Source organism: Silurus meridionalis, chromosome 24 (assembly GCF_014805685.1).
Source record: "Silurus meridionalis isolate SWU-2019-XX chromosome 24, ASM1480568v1, whole genome shotgun sequence".
NCBI lineage: Eukaryota > Metazoa > Chordata > Actinopteri > Siluriformes > Siluridae > Silurus > Silurus meridionalis.
This window is the reverse complement of record NC_060907.1, coordinates 827,697-853,681: the sequence shown is the minus strand read 5'-3', so window position 1 is coordinate 853,681 and position 25,985 is coordinate 827,697. Positions and strand designations below refer to the sequence as shown.

General features: G+C 34.1%; 2 protein-coding genes across 2 annotated transcripts in view; both read right to left on the bottom strand.

Annotated features, from left to right (window-relative positions):
* Positions 1–2,644: 2,644 nt before the first annotated feature.
* LOC124377764 (myosin-10-like) lies at positions 2,645–20,689 on the bottom strand. The gene is made up of 23 exons (XM_046837018.1): positions 20,604–20,689; positions 20,356–20,427; positions 19,776–19,865; positions 19,585–19,674; positions 15,988–16,077; positions 13,295–13,357; positions 13,091–13,153; positions 12,572–12,634; positions 12,415–12,477; positions 11,709–11,771; positions 11,449–11,520; positions 11,304–11,366; positions 9,889–9,951; positions 9,634–9,705; positions 9,489–9,551; positions 6,744–6,806; positions 6,559–6,630; positions 6,357–6,419; positions 6,053–6,124; positions 5,876–5,938; positions 3,876–3,953; positions 3,593–3,631; positions 2,645–3,334 (listed from the first exon to the last, which is right to left on the bottom strand). Exons 2-23 carry the CDS (start codon positions 20,423–20,425, stop codon positions 2,997–2,999), a joined length of 1,776 nt encoding a protein of 591 aa, XP_046692974.1. The 5' UTR covers positions 20,426–20,427; positions 20,604–20,689; the 3' UTR covers positions 2,645–2,996.
* A 2,407-nt stretch (positions 20,690–23,096) lies between these two features.
* The window catches only part of LOC124378569 (early endosome antigen 1-like), a 21,379-nt gene continuing 18,490 nt past the window's right edge, over positions 23,097–25,985 (bottom strand). Inside the window, exon 27 of the mRNA XM_046838297.1 lies at positions 23,097–23,149. Within this exon, the coding sequence (XP_046694253.1) occupies positions 23,097–23,149 (53 nt within the window). The remainder of the gene's footprint in view (positions 23,150–25,985) is intronic.

Sequence of the window (25,985 nt, the reverse complement as noted above, 5' to 3'; positions counted from 1 at the left end):
GCTCAAACTCCTCACCATCACCCTCACTATGATTAATGGTGAGTGTGTACACACTACCGGTAGAGCAGATTAGCCGTGTTTCACCACGTTATCGACCTGGTAGGACTATTGTTCCAACCACTAAGGACAGATTCATAAATAACCTGCCTGATTTATCTCAATTTCTCACTAAACCCATAACTACTAATAATCTTGATGAGATAACTAAGAACATAGACCTTATCCTCACTAGCACATTAGACACCGTTGCCCCTATCCGGTTAAAAAAGGTTAGAGAACAAGCACCTGCACCTTGGTATAATAGTCATACACATGCCCTCAAGAGAACAGCCCGTAATCTGGAGAGAAAATGGAGGAAAACTAAATTGGAGGTATTTAGAATCGCGTATAAAGACAGTATGCTCAGCTACAGACGGGCGCTAAAAGCTGCTAGAGCTGAACACCTGAGCAAACTCATAGAAAACAAAAAAACAATCCCAGGTTCCTTTTCAGTACTGTAGCTAAACTAACTACAAATCAGGGCTCTGAAAATTGTGTTCCATCACAGTTTAGTAGTGAGGACTTTATGAATTTCTTCACTGAAAAAATAGATAACATTAAAAAACAATTGTGGGGTCCAACCTTTGACACCATTTCCTGACATTATCTCACCTACAACTCCACTGTTTTACATGTATAGGACAGGAAGAGCTGTATAATGTTATCACCAAAACTAAATCAACAAAAAAAACCTAAAAAAAACCTAAAAAACCTAATCTGGATCCAAACACGCTATCGAATTACAGACCAATCTCAAATCTCCCATTTATGTGTAAGATTTTAGAAAAGATTGTCTCTGCCCAGTTCTGTTCCTACTTACAAGAGAACAATATCTTTGAAGAATTTCAGTCAGGTTTTAGGCCCCATCATAGCACAGAAACTGCTCTAGTTACAATCACTAATGACCAGTTTTTAGCTTCAGACCAAGGCTTCATCTCGCTGTTAGTTTAACTAGATCTTACTGCTGCATTCGACACTATAGATCATGATCTTCTCCTAGATCGCTTACAGAATTACTTCAGCATTCAGGGACAGGCATTAAGCTGGTTTAAATCCTACCTGTCCGATCGTTACCATTTCGTAGATTTAAATGGAGAGCTATCCAGGTTAATGCTAGTAAATTATGGCGTGCCACAAGATTCAGTTCTAGGACCCCTGCTTTTTACAATATACATGCTTCTGTTAGAAAATATTATTAGAAGGCATGGAATTAGCTTCCATTGTTATGCTGATGATACCCAGCTATATATCTCATCTAAACCAGGCGATACGCTCAATTAACCCGGATAACTGAGTGTGTTAAAGAATTAAAAGACTGGATGACCCATAACTTTCTACTACTAAATTCTGATAAGATGGAGATTTTGCTCATCGGCCCAAAAACCAGTACACAGAAGCTCCAACATCTCAACCTGCATTTAGATGGATGTTCTGTAACCACTAGTTCACCAGTAAAAAACCTGGGAGTTATTGCAGCTAACTACAAACTACTGCTACTCACTTATAAAACACTAAATGGTTTATCTCCATGTATCTCTCCAATCTTCTAGCACGCTACAATCCATCACGCTCCCTGAGATCTCAAAACTCTGGACTTCTAGTAGTTCCTAGAATAGCAAAGTCCACAGGTGGTGGATCATTCTCACATTTAGCTCCTAAACTCTGGAATAGTCTTCCTGACAGTGTTCGGGGCTCAGACACACTCTCCCAGTTTAAGTGTAGATTAAAGACGTATGTTTTTAGCGAGTTCTACACATAACACACATCACATCATAACCTTGTGCTCCAGAACATCTGATCACATCACATTATCAACTTGTGCTTCATGTGGCATTTGGACATTGGACCTCCTGGAGTGTTTAAAGGCTCTGGCATGGAGAAGCTGGTGTTGGATCTGTGATGATCGCAAATGTTGAGCTATTTTATGAGTTGCTCAGCAGCTCCTGGTTAATAACCATAATGACTGTAAAAGACTGTAGAAAGATCATCAGTCATAAGTCATGGACTGAACCCTCTGTATTTATAGAGTGGAGTGATTTTCACTTGGCTGGATGGAGAAGATGCTTCGCTCATCCACCAGTGGAGTCTTTAAAGACCTTGAATGTCTAGGTCTTTAATGTTGCTGCACTCACCAGTGAACCAATGTACCTGCCATTCCCAATGTTCCTGCTGTCCCTCTGATTGATCTGATTTGTTCTGGAAGCCTGACGATGTCCTGCTTCACCTGCATGGAGAAATCCTCTGACCACATGATGTGGGTTCACAGCAACAGCTTACAAATACAAATGATACTTTGACTGCAGACCTAAAGAGACATTTGTAGCTCAGTGGTTAAGGCATTGAACTCTGCATCAGAAGGTCATAGATTTAAATCCCAGCACCACCAAGCTGCTACTGCTGGGCCCTTGATCAAGGCCCTTAATCCTCCACTAGTCAGTTGCAAGTCGCTCTGGATAAGGGCGTCTGCTAAATGCTGTAACTGTAAATATAGTTGAGGGTTCATGTTCACATATAAGCAGTTAGCTAATCAGCTAGGTATTAGAGGGGGTGTGTCTAATCTGCATATTCATGTATATTCATGAACACAAAGACAAGAAGAACCTTGAAAGCTTTAAACTTTTTATTTTATTTTATGAAATGATGTGAAATGTTACAAGGATGCAATTATTAAAAAAAAGTATATAGCATATGCATGTGTGTGTGTGTGTGTGTGTGTGTGTGTGTGTGTGTGTGTATGTGTTGGTTAGTTATTAAGCCACAGTGACAAATTAGTATCCATCAGCTCTATGGGCCAGTTCTTGTAACTCTCTTTACCACAGCTGGCAACAAATGGGTAGAGCTTCTGCTGAAACTTGTTCCCTGTAAAGGAGCCGATGAGTTCATTGGTCTCGTTGTTGTAGAAGGTCACCTCCCCATTAAAGATGTCCAGTACGATGTTAATGATGTTGAGTTGGCTGTCAAGATGGAGCAGAGCAGGCGTCTCTTTGTATGTAGTACCGTCCATTATTGTTGAATATGGTCCAGTAGCCGTTACTGGGCCTGTAACCGATCTCTCCTTTCCTGGGGGCCGCTTCAGAGGCCACACCCACCACATAGCAGGGGTGGTCGTTCACCTTTATCCTCCAGTCCGGCTTTCCCCAGCTGAAGCCCAAAGAAGTGAGAGCAGCGAATGCCGTGTCGTAACGTCCCGGGTTATCAGCTCGAGTGATGGTGTAATCAACTGCTCGCATCGAACGTTTGTCGCCAGAGATCTCAAGTCTCTTATGAGCCGTCTTGAGGTCAAACTCCAGAGATGCTGATGAGACAGGGGAAGCTGGGTTACTTTTTATTTCCAGAATCTAGTTCCTAGGTAACATTTCAGTGTCTCAGTTAGAATCATGGACTCACAATGAGTCACAATGGAGTGGGCGTGGCCAAACACATTAATCTCATTCATTAATATAAGCCCATTGAATAAAATAATGCTTTATTTTATTAGTTTGTAAAAGAGTGAAGACTTGATTAAATCAGCTAAAAACGTCTCTCAGCACTGTAATGTTACAGCTGCACTTACTGAGGGTGAATACAGGAGGCGCCACTGTGTTTACCGGCTCTGTTCACACAAGAAAAACAAAACAAGTGAACACAATCAAATCTTGAACCTGATCAACACTCCTCCTGTGATCCTCACACATTCCATCCATTCAACTCAAATTCATATGAAAGAAATATTCAGTACACATACGCTACACTTTACTTCATTGCTGCTCTTTACACTGGGAATATGTTTTATTGTCTGTTACTGAAACGAATGAATAAGAAAAATGAAAAGGAAGTGATGAGTTAAAGTGTCTCACTCTTTTTCTCCAGCTTCTCTATTTGCTCATTCAAGGTCTTCACATTTTCTTGCAGACCGTTGTTCTCATTAATCAGCTCTAAAGAGAACACAGGGAGAATAAAGGGGTAAAGTTATACATGTAATACAGGACAGAACTGTTTTTAATAGAAATGTAATTATAGAAATAAAAGTAGAGTAAACTTATGTAAAATAAAGTAGAGAAGAATATAAGAGAGTACAGATGAATATTGTACAGTAGAGTACAGAGGAATAAAAGGACAAAGGATTATTTACATATTTGTATATATTATTCAATATATACAGTAGAGTACCAAAGAATATAAGAGAGTGCAGTAGAATAGAGCACAGTATAATATAGTACAGTAGAATAGAGTTCAGTAGAATAGAGTGCAGTAGAATAGAGCACAGTATAATATAGTACAGTAGAATAGAGTTCAGTGGAATAGAGTACAGTAGAATAGAGTACAGTAGAATAGAGTACAGTAGAATAGAGTTCAGTAGAATAGAGCACAGTATAATATAGTACAGTAGAATAGAGTACAGTAGAATAGAGTTCAGTAGAATAGAGTACAGTAGAATAGAGCACAGTATAATATAGTACAGTAGAATAGAGTACAGTAGAATAGAGTTCAGTAGAATAGAGTACAGTAGAATAGAGGACAGTATAATATAGTACAGTAGAATAGAGTACAGTAGAATAGAGCACAGTATAATATAGTACAGTAGAATAGAGCAGTAGAATAGAGTACAGTGGAATAGAGTACAGTAGAATGAGTTCAGTAGAATAGAGTACAGTAGAATAGAGGACAGTAGAATAGAGGTACAGTAGAATAGAGTTCAGTAGAATAGAGAACAGTAGAGTTCAGTAGAATAGAGGACAGTAGAATAGAGTACAGTAGAATAGAGGACAGTAGAATAGAGTTCAGTAGAATGAGTACAGTAGAATATAGTACAGTAGAATAGGTACAGTAGAATGAGTACAGTAGAATAGAGTGCAGTAGAATAGAGTACAGTAGATAGAGTACAGTAGAATAGAGTGCAGTGAGAATATGGTACAGTGAGAATAGAGTACAGTAGAATAGTACAGTAGAATAGAGTTCAGTGGAATAGAGTACAGTGAGATAGAGTACAGTAGAATAGAGGACAGTAGAATGAGTTCAGTAGAATGAGTTCAGTAGAATGAGGACAGTAGAATAGAGGTTCAGTAGAATAGAGGACAGTAGAATGAGGACAGTAGAATAGAGTTCAGTAGAATAGAGTTTAGTAGAATAGAGTTCAGTAGAATAGAGGACAGTAGAATAGAGTTTAGTAGAATAGAGTTCAGTAGAATAGAGGACAGTAGAGTTCAGTAGAATAGAGGACAGTAGAATAGAGTTCAGTAGAATAGAGTTCAGTAGAATAGAGATTAGTCCTCCTAACATTTTTGAGACGTGTTGCAGCCATCAGACTCAAAATGAATTTTTTTCCTTAAAATTCTACATTTCCTCAGTTTCAACAATTGAAATATTGTGAATAAAATATGGATTTATGAGATTTTAAATAATTTAATTTTGTTTTTATTCAGATTTTGCACGTGTGTGTGAATTAAAGTGTCCTAACTTTTATAGAATTGAGGCTGTAAAATGTATAATGAAAATAAAGTGTTAGTTATTTTGATCCTTTCAGTCAATTTCTCTCTGAAAACATCCATAACAGCTTGAATTCCTTAATGCTGGAAGTGTTCATGGTAGAAGGTGATGATCCACGGCTAGATGTGAGACCTTCCACCATTATAATGCTCTCGGCTTCACCGGTTCTTCACCACCACATCTACACTTACATCCTAGAACACCTCCACCTGGATCATCTCCTACCGCTTATTTGACCAATTACGATTGTGTGCAGATGAACTGAACACAGGTCTAATAAACAGGGTTCTAAATAAATAAAGATTATAAATGATTGTAGATAAATCCAGCAGTAGATCGAGAAAGCAGAGAAGAGAAGGAGATATCTCACCTTTGTTATTTTTCTTCAGGGTTGAAATTTCCTTGTCCTTTTGCTTCAGCTCCTCTTCAATTTCTGTTTGAGGAGAAAATGAGATACAATACGGATTTAAAGCAGCTTCTAGTGATTTGACATTCAGGAACTCAGGAACCCTGGGAGAATGAAATGAAGGAAATTAAAGTATCTCACTCTCCAGGGCCTTGACTCTGGTGTTCAGTCTCCTCACATCTCCTCTCAGACGCTCACTCTCCTCAATCACATCTACAGAGAACAAGGAGGAATAAAATTCTAATTCTGTATTCTTTTACTTTCATTTTTCTTGAGATTGCAGGAGATATTAGTGAGAGAAATCAGTGAAAGCCACAGAAGCCTGATGATGATCAAGATGGACCTTGAATGGGAATGATGCTAAGATCTACTGCTCCCTAATGTTTTTACTGAGAATAAAGTGATGGATAGTGATGGAATCTGGATGGAGAAGTACATCTCTCACCTGCATTCTTCTTCTTCTGATCTGAAAGTTCCTTCTCCTTCAGCTTCAGCTGCTCCTCCAGTTCTGTTCAGAAGATTATCATGTGAAACTCACAAACATGTCCGTGTGTAATGAAAGTCTTCATCAGCTCCATCAAACTATCTTTCAGAACATTATGGATTATGGTTAAATGGAGAGAAATGGAGAACTGAAAGTGTCTCACTGTCTGCATTATTAACTCGCTCGTTCAGTCCCGTCACGAGATCACGCAGACGCTCATTCTCACCGATCACAACTTCAGAGGAGACGGAAAAGAAAAGGTTGATGGAGTACTCAGAACCAAGGAGAAACAAAAGATAGCTCCACTTCTCATCGTGTTCACATCCAGTATACAAACACTGCTCTCACCTGTGTTCTTCTTCTTCAGGTCTGAAACTTCCTTCTCCTTCTGCTCCAGCTGCTTTTCAAATTCTATTTGGAAGAAAATCAAACACGGTATAGATACTGTGATGGATCTCAGTCTACATCTACACTACACAATCCAGATCACTACACAATCCAGATCACTACACAATCCAGATCACTACACAATCCAGATCACTGCACAATCCAGATCACTACAATCCAAATCACTACACAATCCAGATCACTACACAATCCAGATCACTACACAATCCAGATCACTACACAATCCAAATCACTACACAATCCAGATCACTACACAATCCAGATCACTACACAATCCAGATCACTACACAATCCAAATCACTACAATCCAGATCACTACAATCCAGATCACTACACAATCCAAATCACTAAACAATCCAAATCACTACACAATCCAGATCACTACAATCCAGATCACTACACAATCCAGATCACTGCACAATCCAGATCACTGCACAGTCAGATCACTGCACAATCCAAATCACTGCACAATCCAGATCACTACACAATCCAAATCACTACACAATCCAGATCACTACACAATCCAAATCACTACAATCCAGATCACTACACAATCCAAATCACTACACAATCCAGATCACTACACAATCCAGATCACTACACAATCCAGATCACTACACAATCCAGATCACTACAATCCAGATCACTACACAATCCAAATCACTACACAATCCAGATCACTGCACAATCCAGATCACTACACAATCCAGATCACTACACAATCCAAATCACTACACAATCCAGATCACTACACAATCCAGATCACTGCACAATCCAAATCACTACACAATCCAAATCACTACACAATCCAGATCACTACACAATCCAGATCACTACACAATCCAAATCACTGCACAATCCAGATCACTACACAATCCAAATCACTGCATAATCCAGATCACTACAATCCAAATCACTACACAATCCAGATCACTACACAATCCAAATCACTACACAATCCAGATCACTACACAATCCAGATCACTACACAATCCAGATCACTACACAATCCAAATCACTACACAATCCAGATCACTACACAATCCAGATCACTACACAATCCAAATCACTACACAATCCAAATCACTACACAATCCAGATCACTACACAATCCAGATCACTACACAATCCAAATCACTACACAATCCAGATCACTAAACAATCCAAATCACTGCATAATCCAGATCACTACACAATCCAAATCACTACACAATCCAGATCACTAAACAATCCAAATCACTGCACAATCCAGATCACTACACAATCCAAATCACTACACAATCCAAATCACTACACAATCCAAATCACTACACAATCCAGATCACTAAACAATCCAAATCACTAAACAATCCAAATCACTGCACAATCCAAATCACTACACAATCCAAATCATTACACAATCCAGATCATTACACAATCCAAATCACTAAACAATCCAAATCACTGCATAATCCAGATCACTACACAATCCAAATCACTACACAATCCAGATCACTACACAATCCAAATCACTACACAATCCAGATCACTACACAATCCAAATCATTACACAATCCAGATCATTACACAATCCAGATCACGTGGAAACTGTGTTTTTCGTCTAAAAATGCTCTGCGTCCACATGTTCCTTTTCAATCATTTTTAAAAAGTTGCTCATCCACACCCAAACGTCTGAAAAGGCTCAGGTATTTGGCGTTTTCATATTTTTCCACTTTGAAGAGTTTTTTCAAAAAGCTAATTTTTCGTTGCCTGGAAATAGCGCCACAGTGTGGATGGAAGGCCAAACGAAAGCGTATTTGTGTGGCTTCAGACACATGGAGGCAGGTCAGTGAAGTCACTTCAGGTCAGTGCTGTGATGTTGTGGATCCAAGATTTTGGAATTAAGAAGGATTAAAGCTACATCAAGCCAAGTCAGTGCCACCTGCAGGTGGAGGAGGAGTATAGATTTAATGGCAGGTCTTCATGGTGAAAACTTTGAGTGAGTAAAAAGTCAAACAGCAGAAAGAGAAAGAGGAACACAGCAGGTGAGATTAGAGAAGATACTTTCACTAATGATGGTCAGTATAGAAGTTGTGTAGCGATGTCGTGATGATTGTTTTGAAGATATTTGTGTGTGGAAAAAACGATTTCTTTCTATTTAATTATTAGTAGATTCACTAAACTGTTATTATTAATAAAGTGTGGGGAATCGTATCGTATCACATCAGCAGCTGCTTCATATCTCACTTTGAGATGTTCTCAGTTATGGAGATGGACATCACTAACACATGCAGATCATAAAAAGTGCTCTTCTGATGGTATGTTACTAAACACAAGAGTATCCTGAAGAATTACTACAGACGAGTTTCTACTTTATCTCCATGATCAAACCTCATCCACCTTTCTGATGCCCTCAGACAGATGAACAACACAATGTTTAGACAGATGATAACCTGAGATGGGCTGATGATTCCTTCATTTGGATGAACCAGAAACTGATGATACACACCACTGAGACATGTTTATAATTCTGTGGAAGATCTCAGTCATCCCTCAAAACTTAGTACTGGCTCTTCATTTCAGACTGTAGATCTTCTGTCAGAAACCAGTGATCCTGCTCCCTTATGTTCTCCTCCAATAAACACTGTATTGTACTGAGAATGAAGGAGAGTGATGGGGTCTGGGTAAAAGAGAAACATCTCTCACCTGCGTTATTGTTCTTCTGGTCCAAAAGTTCCTTCTCCTTCTGCCTCAGCTGCTCCTCAAATTCTATTTGGAAGAAAATCATGTGATGGTCAATAAACATCTCAAGTATGTCATGAAATGTCATGAGGACGTTTAAGTGTCTCACTCTTTGTTGTCTGGACTTGAGCTGTCAGTCTCTTCACTTCTTCTTGCAGACGCTGGTTCTCCTCAGTCGCACCTACAGAGAAAACAGGAAGTAAAGAGTTGATGGAGTGAAGAATTAAACAGAAATAAACGACTTGATATTAAGAAAACAATCAAATTATTGATTTAAAAATGTTTGTTGATACATAAAAGATCTTCTCGCACAGTTCTAGATCTTTGTGGTGGAGAGTGATGGCATCTGAAAAACATCTCTCACCTTCTTTATTGTTCCTCAGGTCTGAAATTTCCTTCTCCTTCTGATTCAGCTGCGCTTCAAGTTCTGTTTGGGAGAAAATCATATGATGATCCAGTACATGACTCCTTCTGATGGATCTCTGACACTTTATGGGTCAAAGAGAACTTGAGAAGGATTAAAGCTACTTTGCAATGCAAATCAGTGCCACCTAGTGGTGTAACAGTAAACAAAAGTCCCGGTTCTGTACATTTAGAGGGAAGATTTAAAATTGCTTGTCCTTTTTATTAATGCAGTTTATTATTATATGTATTTAATAAAAGGCCTTTTTTGTTAAATAATATCTACATCTATCTATATTTTATAATATTTTATAAATAAATAAATATAATAAATAAATATAATAAATTTAATACACTTTTTAATATATTGATTAAAATAAGTAATTAATTAAATTGGCACAAATGAAATTGATGAAATACAATGAAATAAATGGAACATTTAATTAATTAAATAGTTTACATTTGTTAGACCCCATTTGGGTAATACCAGTGTGTGTGTGTGTGTGTGTGTGTGTGTGTGTGTGTGTGTGTGTGTGTGTGTGTTTTACATTTAATATGTAATTTTATAAAGATATGTTTTATTTAACTATTCTATTTATTTCAGCAGATTTTAACAAAACTCTTTATTCCCCCTGTCCTTTATTCACTCACTCGATATGTGAAATGTCAGGATTTTCTCCTGTTAAAAGAAATTCTTGAAGCTGGACATAAAACACTAAAAAATCCATAGCGCTAGCCGCTTCCAGGTTAGCAGCTAACACTAGCGCTATGGATTCTTTAGCGTTTACATGCATGTGCAAAACAAATGTTATTTCCAGTTGGGAGTGTCGCCACAGTGACACTGCGCTAACTCTAGTTCTTTATACCCCTGGCAGTGTTGTGTATCTTTTCAAGTTTAATAATAACAACAACAACTACAACAAATAATAATAATAATAATAATAATAATAATAATAATAATAAATGCGCTGAAAGAGCGAGGCAGAGACTAAACAAACTTGTGGTCCGCCACTTAATACGTTCCTGAGGGAACTCGGATTCTAAATGTGTTCCGCACGTAAAAAGGACTGCATTCGGCTCACACGTGCACTGAACTGAAAGATTTCAGTGGAAATGTGTCCTGTTACACCCCTAGTGTCACCTCGAGGTAGCACAATGATACCTTCAGACAACATCTCAAGATAGACAGATGATCCCATAAGATCGATTGATGGGCCATCAATGTTGGATACCTTTGGAGACTGATTCAGTGGTATCTAACTATGGGCTGGTGATAGCTGAGGATGAAGGAATAACACCTCAAGAAGAACTGAACATGATGGAGAAAAACGGATTCCTTCGAATGGATGTAGCAGACTGATGAGAAACATCTCTCACCTGCATTATTGTTCTTCTGGTCCGAAAGTTCCTTCTCCTTCTTCCTCAGCTGCTCCTCAAGTTCTATTTAGAAGAAAATCATGTGATGGTCAATAAACATCTCAGGTATGTCATGAGATGTCATGAGGAAGTTCAAGTGTCTCACTCTTTGTTGCCTGGACTTGAGCTGTCAGTCTCTTCACTTCTTCTTGCAGACGCTGGTTCTCCTCAGTCGCACCTACAGAGAAAACAGGAAGTAAAGAGTTGATGGAGTGAAGAATTAAACAGAAATAAACGACTTGATATTAAGAAAACAATCAAATTATTGATTTAAAAATGTTTGTTGATACATAAAAGATCTTCTCGCACAGTTCTAGATCTTTGTGGTGGAGAGTGATGGAGTCTGGGTGAAGAAATATCTCTCACCTTCTTTATTGTTCTTCAGGTCTGAAATTTCCTTCTCCTTCTGATTCAGCTGCGCTTCAAGTTCTGTTTGGGAGAAAATCATATGATGATCCAGTACATGACTCCTTCTGATGGATCTCTGGTACCTTCTGATGGATCTCTGGTACCTTCCGAGAATTTCTGACACTTTATGAATCAAACAGAATGTGAGAAGGGTTAAAGCTACCTTGAGGTGGCAGTAACTTGCCTAAAGGTAGCTTTAATTCTTCTCATGTTCTCTTTGATGAAACAATGACACCTTCAACATCTCAAGATAGACAGATGATACCATAAGGTTGATTGATGGTCCATCAACGTTGGGTACTTTGGAGACTGAATAACACTGATAATAGAGAAAAACTGATAATTCCTTAGAATGGACGTTTCGGACTGATGATTCCAGCCAATCACAAGAAGGAATCAGACGTCTCAAGATGATTAAATACAGTTACTCTTAGGGTGAGAGGTTAAGAAAACATCTGCAAGACCAAGAAAAGAGCTCTCAGACAGAGCTCTTCAGAGCTCACAGAACTCACAGAAAAAATGGAGTTAGATCTTTAACATTCTGTGTACGCACTTCAAAAGTAAAAAAAAATCTGAATAAAACATCAGCACGCACTTCCTGTTTCCTGTCCAGTTCTTTATTCACCCATTAAAGTGAGACTGGACAGAAGAACATGTCTCTCACCTGCATTATTGTTCTTCAGAGTGGAAAGATCCTTCTGCTGTTTCTTCAGCTGATCTTTAAGCTCTGTTTGGAGGAACATCACCACATGACTGAGTTCCAGACTTTTCAATTCAGTATAGTAATAAAACCTGAGTGATTATGGAGACACGTCTCTCACCCGCGTTATTGTTCTTCAGGTCTGAAAGCTCCTTCTGCTTTTTCTTCAGCTGCTCTTCAAGATCTGTTTGGTAAAAAAACATGTAGAAGTCACACACACACACACACACACCCCCATAGTGGTTAGTCTGAAAACGTTTGGTGTTAAACCCAGGAATAGGTTAATAATCCTGAGATGGCACCATCAGGTGGACTGAAGATACCTCCAGGTAGATAAGTAAGTCCTTAGGAGACACTGATTGCACGCTTATGTACCATAAACTATATGAGCCTAAGTAAGTGCACCCCATTAACATCCCACTCTTATGTGTGGTTTTGTCTCTAAAAGCTGAAGCTTTACCATTTCCTGTTCCATCATGACCACACTCCTGTACACTAAGCACTCCACTTACATCCACTTCATAATCCTGTTCATCAGTCCACCCATGCTGCTGTGTGCTCCTCACACACTCCTCACACACTCCTCACAATGTCACTCCCTGTATCAGTCATGGAGTCTGGGTGGAGAAACATCTCTTACCTGTGTTATCGTGGTTCAACTCTGAAACTTCCTTCTGGCTCTGCTTCAGCTGCTCCACAAGTTCTGTTCATGTGAGAAAATCATCAGAATTACTTTTGAAATAAATACAAACCAAAGCGTGGTGTGAATAAAGTGCAGATCATGAGATTATTCCCAGAAGGTGTGACTCCTGACACACTGCAGCTGCAGGAACACATCCCTCACCTGAGTTTGTGTTCTCCAGCTCAGAAACTTCCTTCTCCTTCTTCTTCAGCTGCTTTTCCAAATCTGTTGAGAAGAACATCATCACATCACTGAATTAAAGACCGTCACCTCCATGTAGAGAAGAAATCCTGATTAAAAATACGAGGAGAGAAACAGATCACGTACCAGAGATTCGCTTCTGAGCCTCACGAAGCTCAACTCCTTTATCCTTATCTCCTTTATTCAACTCTTCAGTCAGATTACCCAACTGTTCAACTGCAGACAGACAGACCGATGGATGGATGGATAGATAGATAGATAGATAGATGAAGGACATGTAAAAACACTGTTTATGTTTGTTGCCATTTTGGAATCAAAACTACATAAAGTTATAATTGTAAATAAAAGAAAGGATTATTACTGTTATAAAGGATTGTTGTTATAAAGGATTATTGTTACTGTTATAAAGGATTACTGTTATAAAGGATTACTGTTATAAAGGATTATTGTTACTGTTATAAAGATTATTACTGTTATAAAGGATTACTGTTATAAAGGATTACTGTTATAAAGGATTATTGTTACTGTTATAAAGGATTATTGTTACTGTTATAAAGGATTATTGTTATAAAGGATTATTGTTATAAAGGATTATTGTTACTGTTATAAAGATTATTACTGTTATAAAGGATTGTTGTTATAAAGGATTGTTGTTATAAAGGATTACTGTTATAAAGATTATTACTGTTATAAAGGATTACTGTTATAAAGATTATTACTGTTATAAAGGATTACTGTTATAAAGGATTACTGTTATAAAGGATTACTGTTATAAAGGATTACTGTTATAAAGATTATTACTGTTATAAAGGATTATTGTTACTGTTATAAAGGATTATTGTTACTGTTATAAAGATTATTACTGTTATAAAGGATTACTGTTATAAAGATTATTACTGTTATAAAGGATTGTTGTTATAAAGGATTACTGTTATAAAGGATTACTGTTATAAAGATTATTACTGTTATAAAGGATTATTGTTGTTATAAAGGATTACTGTTATAAAGGATTACTGTTATAAAGGATTACTGTTATAAAGGATTACTGTTATAAAGGATTATTGTTACTGTTATAAAGATTATTACTGTTATAAAGGATTATTATTGTTATAAAGGATTACTGTTATAAAGGATTACTGTTATAAAGGATTGTTGTTATAAAGGATTACTGTTATAAAGATTATTACTGTTATAAAGATTATTACTGTTATAAAGGATTATTGTTACTGTTATAAAGATTATTACTGTTATAAAGGATTACTGTTATAAAGGATTATTATTACTGTTATAAAGGATTGTTGTTATAAAGGATTACTGTTATAAAGGATTATTATTATTGTTATAAAGGATTACTGTTATAAAGGATTACTGTTATAAAGGATTATTATTACTGTTATAAAGGATTACTGTTATAAAGGATTACTGTTATAAAGGATTACTGTTATAAAGAATTATTACTGTTATAAAGGATTACTGTTATAAAGGATTATTGTTATAAAGGATTACTGTTATAAAGATTATTACTGTTATAAAGGATTACTGTTATAAAGATTATTACTGTTATAAAGGATTATTATTACTGTTATAAAGGATTATTGTTATAAAGGATTATTATTACTGTTATAAAGGATTACTGTTATAAAGATTATTACTGTTATAAAGGATTGTTGTTATAAAGGATTGTTGTTATAAAGGATTGTTGTTATAAAGGATTGTTGTTATAAAGGATTGTTGTTATAAAGGATTGTTGTTATAAAGGATTGTTGTTATAAAGGATTGTTGTTATAAAGGATTGTTGTTATAAAGGATTGTTGTTATAAAGGATTGTTGTTATAAAGGATTGTTGTTATAAAGGATTGTTGTTATAAAGGATTACTGTTATAAAGGATTACTGTTATAAAGGATTGTTGTTATAAAGGATTATTGTTATAAAGGATTACTGTTATAAAGGATTATTATTGTTATAAAGGATTGTTGTTATAAAGGATTATTACTGTTATAAAGGATTATTACTGTTATAAAGGATTATTACTGTTATAAAGGATTATTGTTGTTATAAAGGATTATTACTGTTATAAAGGATTATTGTTGTTATAAAGGATTATTGTTGTTATAAAGGATTATTGTTGTTATAAAGGATTATTACTGTTATAAAGGATTATTGTTGTTATAAAGGATTATTACTGTTATAAAGGATTATTGTTGTTATAAAGGATTATTACTGTTATAAAGGATTATTGTTATAAAGGATTATTGTTGTTATAAAGGATTATTGTTGTTATAAAGGATTATTACTGTTATAAAGGATTATTGTTGTTATAAAGGATTATTACTGTTATAAAGGATTATTACTGTTATAAAGGATTATTATTGTTATAAAGGATTATTGTTGTTATAAAGGATTATTACTGTTATAAAGGATTATTACTGTTATAAAGGATTATTGTTGTTATAAAGGATTATTACTGTTATAAAGGATTATTACTGTTATAAAGGATTATTGTTGTTATAAAGGATTATTACTGTTATAAAGGATTATTACTGTTATAAAGGATTATTGTTGTTATAAAGGATTATTGTTGTTATAAAGGATTATTACTGTTATAAAGGATTATTACTGATTAAAAATACGAGGAGAGAAACAGATCACGTACCAGAGATTCGCTTCTGAGCCTCACGAAGCTCAACTCCTTTATCCTTATCTCCTTTATTCAACTCTTCAGTCAGATTACCCAACTGTTCAACTGCAGACAGACAGACCGATGGATGGATGGATGGATGGATGGATGGATGGATGGATGGATGGATGGATGGATGGATGGATGGATGGATGGATAGATAGATAGATAGATAGATAGATAGATAGATAGATAGATAGATAGATAGATAGATAGATAGATAGATAGATAGATAGATAGATAGATAGATAGATAGATAGATAGATAGATAGATAGATAGATAGATAGATAGATAGATAGATAGATAGATAGATAGATAGATAGATAGATAGATAGATAGATAGATAGATAGATAGATAGATAGATAGATAGATAGATAGATAGATAGATAGATAGATAGATAGATAGATAGATAGATAGATAGATAGATAGATAGATAGATAGATAGATAGATAGATAGATAGATAGATAGATAGATAGATAGATAGATAGATAGATAGATAGATAGATAGATAGATAGATAGATAGATAGATAGATAGATAGATAGATAGATAGATAGATAGATAGATAGATAGATAGATAGATAGATAGATAGATAGATAGATAGATAGATAGATAGATAGATAGATAGATAGATAGATAGATAGATAGATAGATAGATAGATAGATAGATAGATAGATAGATAGATAGATAGATAGATAGATAGATAGATAGATAGATAGATAGATAGATAGATAGATAGATAGATAGATAGATAGATAGATAGATAGATAGATAGATAGATAGATAGATAGATAGATAGATAGATAGATAGATAGATAGATAGATAGATAGATAGATAGATAGATAGATAGATAGATAGATAGATAGATAGATAGATAGATAGATAGATAGATAGATAGATAGATAGATAGATAGATAGATAGATAGATAGATAGATAGATAGATAGATAGATAGATAGATAGATAGATAGATAGATAGATAGATAGATAGATAGATAGATAGATAGATAGATAGATAGATAGATAGATAGATAGATAGATAGATAGATAGATAGATAGATAGATAGATAGATAGATAGATAGATAGATAGATAGATAGATAGATAGATAGATAGATAGATAGATAGATAGATAGATAGATAGATAGATAGATAGATAGATAGATAGATAGATAGATAGATAGATAGATAGATAGATAGATAGATAGATAGATAGATAGATAGATAGATAGATAGATAGATAGATAGATAGATAGATAGATAGATAGATAGATAGATAGATAGATAGATAGATAGATAGATAGATAGATAGATAGATAGATAGATAGATAGATAGATAGATAGATAGATAGATAGATAGATAGATAGATAGATAGATAGATAGATAGATAGATAGATAGATAGATAGATAGATAGATAGATAGATAGATAGATAGATAGATAGATAGATAGATAGATAGATAGATAGATAGATAGATAGATAGATAGATAGATAGATAGATAGATAGATAGATAGATAGATAGATAGATAGATAGATAGATAGATAGATAGATAGATAGATAGATAGATAGATAGATAGATAGATAGATAGATAGATAGATAGATAGATAGATAGATAGATAGATAGATAGATAGATAGATAGATAGATAGATAGATAGATAGATAGATAGATAGATAGATAGATAGATAGATAGATAGATAGATAGATAGATAGATAGATAGATAGATAGATAGATAGATAGATAGATAGATAGATAGATAGATAGATAGATAGATAGATAGATAGATAGATAGATAGATAGATAGATAGATAGATAGATAGATAGATAGATAGATAGATAGATAGATAGATAGATAGATAGATAGATAGATAGATAGATAGATAGATAGATAGATAGATAGATAGATAGATAGATAGATAGATAGATAGATAGATAGATAGATAGATAGATAGATAGATAGATAGATAGATAGATAGATAGATAGATAGATAGATAGATAGATAGATAGATAGATAGATAGATAGATAGATAGATAGATAGATAGATAGATAGATAGATAGATAGATAGATAGATAGATAGATAGATAGATAGATAGATAGATAGATAGATAGATAGATAGATAGATAGATAGATAGATAGATAGATAGATAGATAGATAGATAGATAGATAGATAGATAGATAGATAGATAGATAGATAGATAGATAGATAGATAGATAGATAGATAGATAGATAGATAGATAGATAGATAGATAGATAGATAGATAGATAGATAGATAGATAGATAGATAGATAGATAGATAGATAGATAGATAGATAGATAGATAGATAGATAGATAGATAGATAGATAGATAGATAGATAGATAGATAGATAGATAGATAGATAGATAGATAGATAGATAGATAGATAGATAGATAGATAGATAGATAGATAGATAGATAGATAGATAGATAGATAGATAGATAGATAGATAGATAGATAGATAGATAGATAGATAGATAAAGGATTATTATTACTGTTATAAAGGATTATTACTGTTATAAAGGATTATTACTGTTATAAAGGATTATTACTGTTATAAAGGATTATTGTTGTTATAAAGGATTATTGTTGTTATAAAGGATTATTGTTGTTATAAAGGATTATTACTGTTATAAAGGATTATTGTTGTTATAAAGGATTATTGTTATAAAGGATTATTGTTGTTATAAAGGATTATTACTGTTATAAAGGATTATTACTGTTATAAAGGATTATTGTTGTTATAAAGGATTATTGTTGTTATAAAGGATTATTGTTGTTATAAAGGATTATTACTGTTATAAAGGATTATTATTACTGTTATAAAGGATTATTATTACTGTTATAAAGGATTATTACTGTTATAAAGGATTATTACTGTTATAAAGGATTATTATTACTGTTATAAAGGATTATTACTGTTATAAAGGATTATTACTGTTATAAAGGATTATTACTGTTATAAAGGATTATTACTGTTATAAAGGATTATTGTTGTTATAAAGGATTATTGTTACTGTTATAAAGGATTATTGTTGTTATAAAGGATTATTACTGTTATAAAGGATTATTGTTACTGTTATAAAGGATTATTACTGTTATAAAGGATTATTATTACTGTTATAAAGGATTATTACTGTTATAAAGGATTATTGTTATAAAGGATTATTACTGTTATAAAGGATTATTACTGTTATAAAGGATTATTACTGTTATAAAGGATTATTACTGTTATAAAGGATTATTACTGTTATAAAGGATGATTGTTGTTATAAAGGATTATTGTTACTGTTATAAAGCATTATTACTGTTATAAAGATTATTACTGTTATAAAGATTATTACTGTTATAAAATTATTACTGTTATAAAGCATTATTACTGTTATAAAGCATTATTACTGTTATAAAGGATTATTACTGTTATAAAGGATTATTACTGTTATAAAGGATTATTGTTGTTATAAAGGATTATTACTGTTATAAAGGATTATTATTATTGTACTGATCATTAGAAAAGATTATTGAGGTATTTGTGCTGGTACTCAGACTGGCGTTCTCCTCGTCGAGGGTCTTCAGCTCAGCTCTGCTCTCCTCCAGTTTGTGCTTCTTCTCGTCCAGCTGCCGCTGCAGTTCTGTTTCAAACACAACACATCAGTATAGGAAGATTTAGATGATGTGGGCCGAGCCTCGAGAACAACCCGAGAGCAAATGCTCCTCTGGTTGGTTTCCTCACCTCTGATCTGTACAGCGTTCTCCCTCTTCACCTGTTCCAGCTCTCGTTCTTTCACCTTTAGCTCCTTCTGCAGGTCAGATATCTCCTTTTCTGAAGATCACACACAGAAGCTGGATAAACAGAAGTGTTGTGTGGATGGAGGAATGATATCTCACCTCTGTGACACTAATACATCAATTCATGTTCCACCAACACACTTCTCCTCGTTCCTGGTCCACACTGTCATTGGTACCTGCTCCAACCTAAAGAACCCCATATCATTTCCTTTTCCTGCTTCATCTCTTTCCTCTTCTACCAAGTTTCTCCTGTGTCTTTAACTTACACATTCACCTCCATCTCCGCTAAAGAATCTTCCGCTTTCCTGCCTTTCTTCTTCCTGCTTTTTCCTAGTTCCTCTCTTATCTTAAAGAACCTCCTCATCACTTGTTCAAGCTGTCCTTCATATTCTTCATTGTTAAAACCCATTTCCTTCCCGCAGCTTTTTCTCCCTCTCCCTCACTCAATCCTGAAGAACCATAATTTTTTTTCCATCCTGAAGTGATTCCTACCTCCTGCTTCACATCTCTGCTTCTCTACTTACTGGTCTCCTCACAGCCACTTCTCTTCAGGAACGTGATCTCTTTATTCTTCTCTTTGATCTCCTTCTCCATATCTTCAAGAACATTTAGTTCAGATTAGATTTCAGATTAGATTTCAGATTAGATTTCAGATTAGATTTCAGATTAGATTTCAGATTAGATTTCAGATTAGATTTCAGATTAGATTTCAGACCAGATCTCAGATTAGACGTCACATTATATGCTGGAGAGAACTGGAGATGGAGCTGACCTGCAATCTTCTCATCCTTCTCTTCTTTAAGTTCTGCAAGAGCTTTATTCAGCTGGGTTACTTCCTCCTTTAGAAAGACCACCTGGATGGCTGGAGAGAGAGAGAGAAGAGAGAGAAGAGAGAGAAGAGAGAGAGAGAGGAGAGAGAGAGAGGAGAGAGAGAGAGGAGAGAGAGAGAGAGGAGAGAGAGAGAGGAGAGAGAGAGAGAGAGAGAGGATTATTGTTGTTATAAAGGATTATTACTGTTATAAAATTATTACTGTTATAAAGGATTATTATTACTGTTATAAAGCATTATTACTGTTATAAAGATTATTACTGTTATAAAGGATGATTGTTGTTATAAAGGATGATTGTTGTTATAAATCCTTCTGCTTTTTCTTCAGCTGCTCTTCAAGATCTGTTTGGTAAAAAAAACATGAAAGTCACACACACACACACACACACACACATGTTTAACTGTAGATCTGAATGATGTGGAGATTGTGGTTTGAATGAAAGAGCTGTTAAACTCACTCTTGATCTTAGTGAGATATTCCTTGATATGATCCTCCTGCTTCCTGTTCGTCTTCCTCAGATCCTCCAGTAATTTCAGAACTGCAAACAAACGAGAGGAACGATTAAAATCCTCACACAAGTCACAAGAACCTGGATTTCTCTCAAGTGTGTGGACTGACCACGACCTTCTGCTTACATTTAAGAGATTCTCCTTTCGCTTTCTTGATCTTCTGTTTGGCCTCCTCGAGTTCCTCTTTCTTCTCTTGCAATTTCTTATTCAGTTCTGAAACAAAAACACACCATGAACTCTTACATTGTTAACATCAGGTGCTTCAGGTTCTCCTCCCTGTTGGTGGTGGAACACCATCCAAATCACATTAGATCCTGTATAAAGATCATCTTGTGTTTATCTTCAGGTGCCTGTGGGTTTAAACTGCTCCAGCATTCTCCTCTTTCTTCTCTTGCAATTTCTTATTCAGTTCTGAAACAAAACACACCATGAACTCTTACATTGTTAACATCAGGTGCTTCAGGTTCTCCTCCTGTTGGTGGTGGAACACCATCCAAATCACATTAGATCCTGTATAAAGATCATCTTGTGTTTATCTTCAGGTGCCTGTGGGTTTAAACTGCTCCAGCATTCTCCTCTTTCTTCTCTTGCAATTTCTTATTCAGTTCTGAAACAAAACACACCATGAACTCTTACATTGTTAACATCAGGTGCTTCAGGTTCTCCTCCTGTTGGTGGTGGAACACCATCCAAATCACATTAGATCCTGTATAAAGATCATCTTGTGTTTATCTTCAGGTGCCTGTGGGTTTAAACTGCTCCAGCATTCTCCTCTTTCTTCTCTTGCAATTTCTTATTCAGTTCTGAAACAAAACACACCATGAACTCTTACATTGTTAACATCAGGTGCTTCAGGTTCTCCTCCTGTTGGTGGTGGAACACCATCCAAATCACATTAGATCCTGTATAAAGATCATCTTGTGTTTATCTTCAGGTGCCTGTGGGTTTAAACTGCTCCAGCATTCTCCTCTTTCTTCTCTTGCAATTTCTTATTCAGTTCTGAAACAAAACACACCATGAACTCTTACATTGTTAACATCAGGTGCTTCAGGTTCTCCTCCTGTTGGTGGTGGAACACCATCCAAATCACATTAGATCCTGTATAAAGATCATCTTGTGTTTATCTTCAGGTGCCTGTGGGTTTAAACTGCTCCAGCATTCTCCTCTTTCTTCTCTTGCAATTTCTTATTCAGTTCTGAAACAAAACACACCATGAACTCTTACATTGTTAACATCAGGTGCTTCAGGTTCTCCTCCTGTTGGTGGTGGAACACCATCCAAATCACATTAGATCCTGTATAAAGATCATCTTGTGTTTATCTTCAGGTGCCTGTGGGTTTAAACTGCTCCAGCATTCTCCTCTTTCTTCTCTTGCAATTTCTTATTCAGTTCTGAAACAAAACACACCATGAACTCTTACATTGTTAACATCAGGTGCTTCAGGTTCTCCTCCTGTTGGTGGTGGAACACCATCCAAATCACATTAGATCCTGTATAAAGATCATCTTGTGTTTATCTTCAGGTGCCTGTGGGTTTAAACTGCTCCAGCATTCTCCTCTTTCTTCTCTTGCAATTTCTTATTCAGTTCTGAAACAAAACACACCATGAACTCTTACATTGTTAACATCAGGTGCTTCAGGTTCTCCTCCTGTTGGTGGTGGAACACCATCCAAATCACATTAGATCCTGTATAAAGATCATCTTGTGTTTATCTTCAGGTGCCTGTGGGTTTAAACTGCTCCAGCATTCTCCTCTTTCTTCTCTTGCAATTTCTTATTCAGTTCTGAAACAAAACACACCATGAACTCTTACATTGTTAACATCAGGTGCTTCAGGTTCTCCTCCTGTTGGTGGTGGAACACCATCCAAATCACATTAGATCCTGTATAAAGATCATCTTGTGTTTATCTTCAGGTGCCTGTGGGTTTAAACTGCTCCAGCATTCTCCTCTTTCTTCTCTTGCAATTTCTTATTCAGTTCTGAAACAAAACACACCATGAACTCTTACATTGTTAACATCAGGTGCTTCAGGTTCTCCTCCTGTTGGTGGTGGAACACCATCCAAATCACATTAGATAGATAGATAGATAGATAGATAGATAGATAGATAGATAGATAGATAGATAGATAGATAGATAGATAGATAGATAGATAGATAGATAGATAGATAGATAGATAGATAGATAGATAGATAGATAGATAGATAGATAGATAGATAGATAGATAGATAGATAGATAGATAGATAGATAGATAGATAGATAGATAGATAGATAGATAGATAGATAGATAGATAGATAGATAGATAGATAGATAGATAGATAGATAGATAGATAGATAGATAGATAGATAGATAGATAGATAGATAGATAGATAGATAGATAGATAGATAGATAGATAGATAGATAGATAGATAGATAGATAGATAGATAGATAGATAGATAGATAGATAGATAGATAGATAGATAGATAGATAGATAGATAGATAGATAGATAGATAGATAGATAGATAGATAGATAGATAGATAGATAGATAGATAGATAGATAGATAGATAGATAGATAGATAGATAGATAGATAGATAGATAGATAGATAGATAGATAGATAGATAGATAGATAGATAGATAGATAGATAGATAGATAGATAGATAGATAGATAGATAGATAGATAGATAGATAGATAGATAGATAGATAGATAGATAGATAGATAGATAGATAGATAGATAGATAGATAGATAGATAGATAGATAGATAGATAGATAGATAGATAGATAGATAGATAGATAGATAGATAGATAGATAGATAGATAGATAGATAGATAGATAGATAGATAGATAGATAGATAGATAGATAGATAGATAGATAGATAGATAGATAGATAGATAGATAGATAGATAGATAGATAGATAGATAGATAGATAGATAGATAGATAGATAGATAGATAGATAGATAGATAGATAGATAGATAGATAGATAGATAGATAGATAGATAGATAGATAGATAGATAGATAGATAGATAGATAGATAGATAGATAGATAGATAGATAGATAGATAGATAGATAGATAGATAGATAGATAGATAGATAGATAGATAGATAGATAGATAGATAGATAGATAGATAGATAGATAGATAGATAGATAGATAGATAGATAGATAGATAGATAGATAGATAGATAGATAGATAGATAGATAGATAGATAGATAGATAGATAGATAGATAGATAGATAGATAGATAGATAGATAGATAGATAGATAGATAGATAGATAGATAGATAGATAGATAGATAGATAGATAGATAGATAGATAGATAGATAGATAGATAGATAGATAGATAGATAGATAGATAGATAGATAGATAGATAGATAGATAGATAGATAGATAGATAGATAGATAGATAGATAGATAGATAGATAGATAGATAGATAGATAGATAGATAGATAGATAGATAGATAGATAGATAGATAGATAGATAGATAGATAGATAGATAGATAGATAGATAGATAGATAGATAGATAGATAGATAGATAGATAGATAGATAGATAGATAGATAGATAGATAGATAGATAGATAGATAGATAGATAGATAGATAGATAGATAGATAGATAGATAGATAGATAGATAGATAGATAGATAGATAGATAGATAGATAGATAGATAGATAGATAGATAGATAGATAGATAGATAGATAGATAGATAGATAGATAGATAGATAGATAGATAGATAGATAGATAGATAGATAGATAGATAGATAGATAGATAGATAGATAGATAGATAGATAGATAGATAGATAGATAGATAGATAGATAGATAGATAGATAGATAGATAGATAGATAGATAGATAGATAGATAGATAGATAGATAGATAGATAGATAGATAGATAGATAGATAGATAGATAGATAGATAGATAGATAGATAGATAGATAGATAGATAGATAGATAGATAGATAGATAGATAGATAGATAGATAGATAGATAGATAGATAGATAGATAGATAGATAGATAGATAGATAGATAGATAGATAGATAGATAGATAGATAGATAGATAGATAGATAGATAGATAGATAGATAGATAGATAGATAGATAGATAGATAGATAGATAGATAGATAGATAGATAGATAGATAGATAGATAGATAGATAGATAGATAGATAGATAGATAGATAGATAGATAGATAGATAGATAGATAGATAGATAGATAGATAGATAGATAGATAGATAGATAGATAGATAGATAGATAGATAGATAGATAGATAGATAGATAGATAGATAGATAGATAGATAGATAGATAGATAGATAGATAGATAGATAGATAGATAGATAGATAGATAGATAGATAGATAGATAGATAGATAGATAGATAGATAGATAGATAGATAGATAGATAGATAGATAGATAGATAGATAGATAGATAGATAGATAGATAGATAGATAGATAGATAGATAGATAGATAGATAGATAGATAGATAGATAGATAGATAGATAGATAGATAGATAGATAGATAGATAGATAGATAGATAGATTATTGTTGTTATAAAGGATTATTACTGTTATAAAGGATTATTACTGTTATAAAGGATTATTGTTATAAAGGATTATTACTGTTATAAAGGATTATTATTACTGTTATAAAGGATTATTGTTGTTATAAAGGATTATTATTACTGTTATAAAGGATTATTACTGTTATAAAGGATTATTATTACTGTTATAAAGGATTATTACTGTTATAAAGGATTATTACTGTTATAAAGGATTATTGTTGTTATAAAGGATTATTACTGTTATA

Bases quoted from the DNA above. Each gene is read 5' to 3' on its own strand.
- LOC124377764 (XM_046837018.1), bottom strand. From the start codon at position 20,425: ATGGAGAAGGAGATCAAAGAGAAGAATAAAGAGATCACGTTCCTGAAG. The intron at 13,154-13,294 runs GTGAGGGATGTG...TCACATGAACAG, and splicing joins GCTGGAGAACACAAACTCAG to AACTTGTGGAGCAGCTGAAG. The intron at 12,635-13,090 runs GTAAGAGATGTT...TTTACCAAACAG, and splicing joins GTTGAACCACGATAACACAG to ATCTTGAAGAGCAGCTGAAG.